We start from the raw sequence: 10,980 nt of genomic DNA, 5'->3' as shown, positions 1-10,980 counted from the left end.
CACAGTATTCTGGACATCTGTGTTCGTGAATCTGTTGCAATCATGTTCATTGCATTATGGAGAAGGAAGCTGAGCAAGCAAAGAAGAAAGTTGTCGGTGCGAAATGGACGTATTTTTCGAACGTAGTCAGCAACAACAGTACACAGCCGGTGCTTCTTTGTTTACATTCCCGGAAGATGCAGTCAAGATGGAAGAACTCGGATAACAGAGACTCTAACCAGGAGGACTTCTGACTTCGATACACAGACGCCTGTAGAGAACTGGGACAACACAGACTCTTACCAGGATTACTTTGATTTGGATGACAAAGACGCAGACGTGCTACTGTGAGTATGCAGCTTTGGCTTCTAAACATTTGATCGCTTGACCGTATGTGCACAACTTTTTTTTGCGTATGTACGTAACTTTTTTAAAATATATAAGCTTTATGAACCTTGGGTTAGGTGAACGGTCTTTTGGGCTGAGTGATTGTGTGTGTTGATCAGGTGTTTGAATTGTATTGGCGTGTTCTATGGAGCTAGGAGCTAGCAGAGGAGCTAGGAGCTAGCGTAACAAACACGCAGGTGTTTTTATGCAGGATTAATTTGTGGCATATTAAATATAAGCCTGGTTATGTTGTGGCTAATAGAGTATATATATGTCTTGTGTTTATTTACTGTTGTAGTCATTCCCAGCTGAATATCAGGTCAGGTTGTCTCACAGCATCTTCCCTATCTGAATAGCTTCAACTCCCCACTAGTCCTTCACTTGCACTTTACTCATCCACAAATCTTTCATCCTCGCTCAAATTAATGGGGAAATTGTCGCTTTCTCGGTCCGAATCTCTCTCACTTCATGCGGCCATCATTGTAGACAATAGGGAACTTTGCGTATATGTTCAACTGACTACGTCACGCTACTTCCGGTAGGGGCAAGCCTTTTTTTTTATCAGATACCAAAAGTTGCAATCTTTATCATCGTTGTTCTATACTAAATCCTTTCAGCAAAAATATGGCAATATCGCGAAATGATCAAGTATGACACATAGAATAGATTTGCTATCCCCGTTTAAATAAAAAAAATTCATTTCAGTAGGCCTTTAAAACTCTCCTCTGCAAGGCGAAAACCATTTATCAACAACACCCAGAAACGCCGTCGGCTTCGCTGGGCCTGAGCTCATCTAAGATGGACTGATACAAAGTGGAAAAGAGTTCTGTGGTCTGACGAGTCCGCATTTCAAATTGTTTTTGGAAACTGTGGACGTCGTGTCCAAAGAGGAAAAGAACCATCCGGATTGTTATAGGCACAAAGTATGTCTAAGAAGGAGTCAAAGAGTGCATGGAACACTCGTCCATTCATTTTCTGCACTGTCAACCCTTGTAATACACATTTCAACCTCGCGGGGGCGGGAGAAGACGTGCATTATTAAACCAGTGTTGCGACGCACAAAAAGTTGTCCCACGAACGCGCTCACCTTTTTTTTTACAAGAATGATGTGGAGCGTTCCTTGCGTTGTGGATATTACACGGCGTGCGTGTCCACCGGGCTGGCTGCCGCCCACATGAACCCAGTGAACCCATTCCGGTTCAGGTGGGGGAATTGTGCCAGCGTTGCAGCATCCTGCGGCCGCCATGGCAACCGGCGGGAGGGGCGGAGCTCCTGGTGGCGTTGTAGCCGCGGCGTCACGTGGTGCGTGGAGATGAAAGACGGGCAGGGAGACACCGAGACGCGCGCGCACGCCCACTTAGGCGAGTAAACACGCGGACGTGAACGCGCACTGGCTATGATCCGCTCCTAGACGATGGCACCGTCGGGCTCGCGGAATGTCAAATGGGGCTGCAGGAGAGTTTTCTACTGGATCCCCGTCCTGTTCATCGCCCTCATAGTGGCTTGGTCGTACTACGCCTATGTTGTGCAGCTTTGTGTGGGTAAGACGACACATGTCTGGTCACTGCGTGTGCATGAAGGGGGGGTCTGACTTCCATGGTTACTATTATTTTGCACAAGGTATGTATGCCAGATGAGTGTCATGTGGCCAGGCAGGCGCAGCGTGGGACACCTGTCACTCACATGGTTTGAGTCACCATTTTAAAATGCACACATCTTATGAGCGTAGTGGTGTTTATGTTGTGATAGGATGAAGTAGTTGACTACATCAGTGTTTTTCAACCTTCTTTGAGCCAAGGCACATTTTTTTTGCGTTGAAAAAATCCGGAGGCACACCACCAGCGGAAATCATAAAAAAAAAAACGAAACTCAGTTGACAGTAAAAAGTCGTTGTCGCAATTGTTGGATATGACTTTAAACCAGTGGTGTCAAACATACGGCCCGGGGGCCGGATCAGGCCCGCGAACAGGTTTTATCCGGCCCGCGGGGTGAGTTTGCTAAGTATAAAGATGAGCCGGAATTTTTAAATGAAAGAAACTGTTGTTCTAAATGTGTCCACTAGATGTCGCAATAGCAATTATTTGTATCTTTGTAGATGATGCTACATATGTTCAAAACAAACCACATGATGTTAGTGCACCAGTCGAGGAATATGAGCAAACTACATAAATAACATCCTGTAATTTGATTTTGATATTGTTTTTTTTATCTTGATAGATTGAAAATTAACACCTATGAGTTGACTGATGAACATTATCACATCATTTCTTCAGAAAATATAAATAACGACAAATAAAGATAGAATACTGCTAACCGCAACATGTAAGTGTAAAAAAAAACAACCCAACAACATTATGATTTGTACAATTTCAGAATGTGCTTGTTTTTTTTTTTTAAACAAAGAAAACAATCTGAAGTTGTCTTTATTTTTAAGTTATCGTGCCGTGATTTTACCATTCCGGCCCACTTGGGAGTAGATTTTTCTCCAGGTGGCCCCTGATCTAAAATGAGTTTGACACCCCTGCTTTAAACCATAACCAAGCATGCATCACTATAGCTCTTGTCTCAAAGTCGGTGTACTGTCCCCACCTGTCACATCACGCCCTGACTTATTTTGACTTTTTTGCTGTTTTCCTGTGTGTAGTGTTTTAGTTCTTGTCTTGCGCTCCTATTTTGGTGGATTTTTCTCTTTTTTTGGGTATTTTCCTGTAGCAGTTTCATGTCTTCCTTTGAGCGATATTTCCCGCATCTACTTTGTTTTAGCAATCAAGAATATTTAAGTTGTTTTTATCCTTCTTTGCGTGGACATTGTTGATTGTCATGTCATGTTCGGATGTACATTGTGGACGCCGTCTTTGCTCCACAGTAAGTCTTTGCTGTCGTCCAGTATTCTGTTTTTGTTTACTTTGTAGCCAGTTTTGTTCTGCATAGCCTTCCCTAAGTTTCACTGCCTTTTCTTAGGGGCACTCACCTTTTGTTTATTTTTGGTTTAAGCATTAGATACCTTTTTACCTGCACACTGCCTCCCGCTGTTTCCGACATCTACAAAGTAATTAGCTACCGGCTGCCACCTACTGATATGGAAGAGTATTACACGGTTACTCTGCCGAGCTCTGGACAGCACCAACACTCAACAACAACACATCATTTGCAGACTACAATTACTGGTTTGCAAAAAATATTTTTAACCCAAATAGGTGAAATTAGATCATCTCCCACGGCACACCAAACTGCATCTCACGACACCGCGGCACAGTGGTTGAAAAACACTGGACTACATCACGCACTACAGCCGTGATTGCTAACTTTTATTCAGCACACATTTTACATTTTACTATATGTGAAAGTGAATTATTTGTGAATGGCAACAGGTGGGTTCAGCCTTGTCATGAGGGGAATGTCCTTACTAAGAAGTATTGGAAGGGAAATTAATAGCCAATAGTAATTTGAAACTCCATCCAACCGTTTTCTACTGCTTGTCCCCGTTGGGGTCGCCAGGGGGCTGGAGCGTATCCCAGCAGAAGGCAGGGTGCACCCTGGACAAGTCGCCAACCTCATGGCAATACATACATATATAAATACATACATTTAATTTTTTATAAGTTTTAATAAAATCCCCTGAAGAGCAGGGAAACCCTGCGAAACAGGCTTGTAGGGATGATTTAGCCTCTGTGTTTTTCCTGACCTAACGTAAATACATATACATATATATATATATATATATATATATATATATATATATATATATATATATATATATATATATATATATATAAAATACATATATATATATATATATTAGGGCTGCAACTAACGATTAATTTGATAATCGATTAATCTGTCGGTTATTAACTTCGATCAATCGATTGATAATCGGATACAAGAGACAAACTACATTTCTATCCTTTCCAGTATTTTATTGAAAAAAAACTAGCATACTGGCACCATACTTATTTTGATTATTGTTTCTCAGCTGTTTGTACATGTTGCAGTTTATAAATAAAGGTTTATAAAAAAATAAAAATAAAATAAAAATAATTTTAAAAAAATTGCCTACCACGGTGACACAGGGGTTAGTGCATGTGCCTCACAATACGAAGGTCCTGAGCAGTCCTGGGTTCAATCCCGGGCTCGGGATCTTTCTGTGTGGAGTTTGCATGTTCTCCCCGTGACTGCGTGGGTTCCCTCCGGGTACTCCGGCTTCCTCCCACCTCCAAAGACATGCACCTGGTGATAGTTGATTTTATTCACTTGTCCCTGTCGGAGTCGCGAGGGGACTGGAGCCATTCCCAGCGGAAGGCAGTGTGCTTCCTGGACAAGTCGCCACCTCATGGCAATACATACATACAGTATATATATATATATATGTATACGTTAGGTCTGGAAAAAAACAGAGGCTATTTCATCCCTACAAGCCTGTTTTGCAGGTTTCCCTCCTCTTCAGTGGATTTTATTGATTGATTTTATTCAATACAATCCCCTGAAGAGGCTTGTAGGGATGAAATAGCCTCTATGTTTTTCTCCAGTATTGAGCACTGTATAACGGATAAACCACAGAAACCTTGACTATATATATATATATATATATATATATATATATATATATATATATATATATATATATATATATATATATATATATATATATGTGTGTATATGTATATGTGTGTGTGTATATATATATGTATATATATGTATATACATAATACATATATATGTATATGTATGTATATTGTCTGTATTTTCACCATTTTATTACTTACACTCATGTAACAAATAATCGAAGCAACCGATTATAAATCAAAGCTTTTTTTATACAATCAAACGAATGGGTTTAATCGAGCAGCCCTAGGTACAGATGAAAAAAGTAAATACATTTGAATATTCTGGCTAATTAAGTAGAATTTGACGCATCACAGTGGTTGGGAATCACTAAACCACTGCATATACAGAAACATTCCTTTAAGGATTTACAACCATCTTAGTACCATAATAATATGGTGTTTTTTGTCTTGTTTATACTATGTTGTGCTTCTGAACAATGAATTTTAGGATCCAGACACAAGTGAGTAATAAACATAATTATTTATAGTAAATTCAGGCATGTGAAAAAGTGGAAATACGCATTTTTAAACATTAATTTTTGCGTCAAAATATCACTTTTGTGCCAAAACAAGCACGCTACTTAGCACAGTTAACATCATCTAGCTATCTTACTTGTTGTCACCTGCGTTCGCTGTCTGGTCCACATCGTTGATGGCTTCCTACTTTGCTGCTAATCATATTTGGACGATTTAAATCCGGAGAATATTAGTTCCGAACCAGTTGTAGTTCTAGAGTATTCATTAGTAGCCAGCGAGAAGGTCTATTTTTGAATGGACACAGAGGTCACAACACCGGACATATATTACCCGAGGGGGGCGTGGCTACAGAGTAGAGTCGCCAAATGGGAAACGTTTTCTGAGTTCTTTGCATGCATGTAATAGACATTTTTAATGATAATAATGTTAGTAAATTATCTAGGAAAAAAAACATCAGTGGTACATTACACGTAAGTGTCAAAAAGACAGCCAAAAATGGCCTTGTGGTTAGAGCAGTGGTTCTTAATCTTGTTGGAGGTACCGAACCCCACCAGTTTCATATGCGCATTCACCAAACCCTGCTTTAGTGAAAAATAAATTTTTTTTTTTTCAAATTCAAGACAAAGTTATATGTTTTTGGTAACACTTTAGTATGGGGAACATATAGTAAGTAACAAAGACTTAATTTAGAGTTATTTGGTTAGGGTTAGGGTTAGGGCCAGGGTTAGAGGGTTAGGGTTATAATAAGGCCATGGCGAATAAGGCATTAATAAGTACTTAATAATGACTAGTTAAGAGCCAATATGTTACTAATTTGCATGTTAATAAGCAACTAATTAGTGGTGAATATGTTCCCCATACTAAATTGTTACCATGTTTTTTTACTGGTGCACAAAATGAACCGTGCATGAACATCACCTTGTTCAAACAACAAAACCAACATAGTGCACAAACTCACAACAAATTACACACCTGCAAATCAGTCTGACTTCTGCTGTTGCCGTATCCGTAATACGCCGATAGGGAGAAGTTTTTATTTACACGATGAGTCAGGTGTGTTTTGACCTCCGCCGAACCCATGAGGCCGACTCACCGATCCCCTAGGGTTCGATCGAACCCAGGTTAAGAACCACTGGGTTAGAGTGTCCGCCCTGAGATCGGTAGGCCGAGTCATATTAAAGACTATAAAAATGGGACCTATTAACTCCCTGGTTGACTCTCAGCATCAAGGGTTGGAATTGGGGGTTAAATCACCAAAAGGATTCCCGGGCGCGGCCACCGCTGCTGCTCACTGCTCCCCTCACCTCCCAGGGGGTGAACAAGGGGATTGGTTCAAATGCAGAGGACAAATTTCACCACACCTAGTGTGTGTGAGACAATCATTGGTTTAACTTAAACGTTAAAAGAGGTTGGTAGATGATAATAAATCTAAAGGTAAAATAAAGTGTAGAAATGCACCTAATTGCAGGTAATTTAGTCTTGATTTTCAAAATGTGCCTGCGGTGGCATAGAAATTTTCCTCTTTTTTTCTTAAAGGGTGCTCGCATGTCTGTACGTCGAACTAATAAAATACTTTGAACATGTTTCGAGTCCGAACAGAGTCTCCAGCTTCACTTAAACAGGAGAGCGGAGTGCCCTAGAATGAATTTAAGACTTGCGAGGAACATTCTTTAAAAAAAATGGCCACAGCAGTCTGACTGGAGTCACAGGGGGCAGCGTGATGAGACGCGGGACAGAGGCTACAAAGCATGTGCTCGGCAGACGCACACAGAGACAGTTGTGTGGAAGTCGTGTCAGCTGACAGTCTTTCAGCAGCTCAGTTAATCCCATTGTCGGGTTTATATAATTCACCTCAAGCAATCTGAGGTTGACCCACTTTCTTTTAAAGCAACCAACATCTGCCTTTGAACACTCGGACCATCGCTTTGCAGATTGTGGAAATCGATGCAAATAACCATGATGTCGGACGTGTTGGTACAGTATCACCATACAAGCTTTAACGATATTCCATCCATCCATTTTCTACCGCTTGTCCCTTTTGGGGTGGCGGGGGTTGCTGGAGCCTATCTCAGTTGCATTCGGGTGGAAGGCGGGGTAGACCTTGGATAAGTTGCCACCTCATCGCAGGGCCAACACATATAAACATATAATAAGGGGCATTTTACAGAAAATAATAAAAACATTTTTATGGAGAATAAGGAACATTTTATGAAAAATAATGGCCATTTTCTACGCAAAATAACGGTCATTTTTATGGAAAATAAAAAATGTTTTACGGAACATAAACATTTTTACAGAAAATAAACGTACATGTCTCTGAAAATAAGGAACATTTTTATAGAATGGAATAGAATAGATTGGACTTTATTGTCATTATATTTGAATATAATGAGATTAAGGACTCTAATTTAAGGTGTGGTAGTGGAAACAAATATGGGGTAAAAATAAATAAATAATAAAATTAAAATAAATTACACAACAGGCAATAAAGAAAAAAACTAACAATTGAAATAAACAGACTACTATCCAAAAAGAATAATTAGCAATTCTGTACAATATACAAAACACTATAGAAATACAAAATACTGTACAATATACAGAACAAGACAAGAGTACCGGAGTAATAAATAACAATCAGTGTCGGATGTATTGCACTCGAAGGGTAATATTGCACAGTAGGGATTTATATAAATATTTAATATATAATATATATTTTATATAAAATAAGGGACATTTCACGGAAGATAAGGACAATTTAATGGAAAATAAGGTGCATTTTTACGCAAAATAAGCGACATTTTGTGGAAAATAAGGGACATTTTTTACGCAAAATAAGGGACATCATAATGGTCAGTAACAGGCATTTTAGGGAAATAAGGACAATTTTGAAGGAAAATAAGATACATTTTTACTAAAAATGAGGGACATTTTATGGAAAATAATGGAAATTTTCTCGCAAAATAATTGACGTCCCTTATTTTCTGTTAAAAAGGTTCGTATTTCTTGTAAAATGCCCTTACTTTTCTATACAAGTTTCTCTAATTTTCCGCAAAAAAGTTTGTTATTGTTCATTAAAAAAAACTTTTATTCTTAGCGATATTATTTAGGTTTATTGCATGTCGGTGTCACGATAATGCATCATGCCGTAACTCATAAAGCTTTATGATGTTTTCATTAATGGGGTTGAATGTTGTGTTTGTAGAAAGTTGTCTACATGATTCATTTTTTGTTGACATATTCATTTTAACATTGCTCGTAGTGTTAACCGTACGTTCATTTATTTGTGGCGGCCTGCCCGTTTGCATTTAAAAATATGAAAAACCTCTCGGAAAATATATGTATGTACCAAAGTGCATACAAAACACGCAAATAGAGAGTAATACTGTATAATTAGGGAAGAATTGATACGGTACCAATACCCGGTACATTGGAATGAATACCATTACTCAGCAGTACTTTTCTGTGTGTTAATAAATATCAGTTGTTTAATAATACAATCAACATTGTTAATGTAACATTTAAAAATGAGAGGATTTTGATAACTGTGCTAACTTGTTTTCTTATTACATTTCTGAGTACAATTTGAAAGTTTTCTAAACTTTGCGTGCAGTTACAATTCCAAGACTTGAAAGGCAGTAGTATATATATATATATATATATATATATATATATATATATATATATATATATATATATATATATATATATATATATATATATATATATATATATATATATATATATATATATATATATATGTATAGTGTGCTGCCTGGGCAAGAAATAGTCTTTGCCATCAGTGTCGTCTTATGTTGAGCCCTACAAAGTATGTATACTGTAAGTATAGTATATACTGTATAATACACACCAGCTGTTTGATTGCAACAAGCATGTAAGTTGTAGTTTTCAATACCAAATTTGAAAAGGGGTTGGAAATCGCCATGTAAAATTGCTAATGCTAATCGATAGCATGTATATGGCAAAGTCAATGTAAATTAGCATCAAGCTAGCATACTTTGGAATAGTGATGCCTTACTTTACATTCAAGTGTTTTTTTCAGGCATACTCGCTTTGTTGGCATTGAAAATTATTTAGAGGCAGTTTGGCCCTGTGTGCTGCTTGAGCGATTGTTTCCTCGCCAAGTGCTCAAGCCGATTTGGAGTCTGCAACCGGATGTGATATCACAAGCAACACGGGTATAGAAATATGGCACTGTCTGATTTTACAGATGGAATTTTGGTTGGTACCTATCAAAGTATATACTTAAAACAAGAAAACTTTTTTTTTTTAATGAGAGCGCATAACTCACCAGTGGGTGTGCTGGTGTGAAGACCTGATTGCATACTGTGGTGCAACCAAGTTATTTCATCGGTATGCTTTTATTTTGTAGCCCTGACATTTTGGGCTGGACTTCTTCGAGTATTGCGGAGTGGACAGGATGGGATAAAAATAAATAAATAAATAAATAAAAAAAATTCAATTACGGGAATGGGAAAGCCTTTAGGAAATAAGAAAAACAATACTTCAAAGGGAGTGTTCCTTGGGGAAACAGGATGGTTTACAGGTTTGGGGCCACCACAAATACATTTGGACCACCACAGACAGATATGGTGCTACGAGGCCTGGGCCGATTACACATTTTGCTTGACGATATATTGTCCCACAAATTATTGCCAATAAATGGTATTATTGTTAGCATTATTTTGAGACAAAATCAAGTACTATTGTAAACATAATATTAAAAACTAATAATACAAGTAACTCTTTAAAACTTTTATTAATCATTTGGGTTTTTTACTATTGTAAATGGAAGGTCAATAACTTTAAATCGTCCCAAATAAGTAAACAAAAATATAATTGTCTCTCAATCTATTTTAGCAAAAATTGCTCTTCAATAAATATTGTATTTTTTGTACATGCAAGAGGATACTTTGCTGACCTCCCCATAGACTGGACTCTCACATTATTAAACATATCCACTCAGCATCCATTGCACCGCTCACCCAGGGTGGGGCGGTCCCTTTCAAGGTTTTTCATTGTTCCCATTGGGTTGAGTTTTTTCTTGCTCGGTTGTGGGATCAGATCCGAGGATGTCGTTTTTGTTTGTGAAGCCCGTTTGAGGCATTTGTTATTTAGGACTATATAAATACACTTTGATTGAATGATTTCCCCCTGATGAAAAAAAAACGGGTCGAATGGTTTGTTTTGTTGTCTTTTTTGTTGTCTTTTTTGTTGTTGTTGCTGTCACTTTCCAAAAAACTCGGCAATGTTGAAAGACAAAGAAAACAAACATAAACGTGGCAATTAAAGTTATTGTCAAGTTAATTTAATTTATCGTTCTTTTGATTTATTCGGCCCAGGCCATGGTGCTACCTGTTTGCCCTCGTGCATAAACACATCCTACAGTGTACCTAAAGTTAAAGTTAAAGTACCAATGATTGTCACACACACACTAGGTGTGGCGAAATTATTCCTGAGTACACTGCAAAAACTGAAATCTAAGTAAGATTAAATATCTCAAATAAGGGTGATA

General features: G+C 38.1%; 1 protein-coding gene across 5 annotated transcripts in view; it reads left to right on the top strand.

Moving 5' to 3' along the window:
• The first annotated feature begins 1,684 nt into the window (after positions 1–1,684).
• zdhhc2 (zinc finger DHHC-type palmitoyltransferase 2) overlaps positions 1,685–10,980 on the top strand; it is a 34,256-nt gene continuing 24,960 nt past the window's right edge. For 3 of the 5 annotated variants that reach the window (XM_062045564.1, XM_062045560.1, XM_062045562.1), the window contains exon 1: positions 1,685–1,907. In XM_062045564.1, coding sequence (XP_061901548.1) covers positions 1,781–1,907 — 127 coding nt within the window. In that variant the 5' untranslated portion in view covers positions 1,685–1,780. The remainder of the gene's footprint in view (positions 1,908–10,980) is intronic. The other 2 variants (XM_062045561.1, XM_062045563.1) reach the window with 2 other exon arrangements.

This window comes from Entelurus aequoreus, linkage group LG04 (genome assembly GCF_033978785.1).
Source record: "Entelurus aequoreus isolate RoL-2023_Sb linkage group LG04, RoL_Eaeq_v1.1, whole genome shotgun sequence".
Lineage (NCBI taxonomy): Eukaryota > Metazoa > Chordata > Actinopteri > Syngnathiformes > Syngnathidae > Entelurus > Entelurus aequoreus.
Note: the sequence above shows the minus strand (reverse complement) of the source record. Positions and strands in the feature narration are given on the sequence as shown.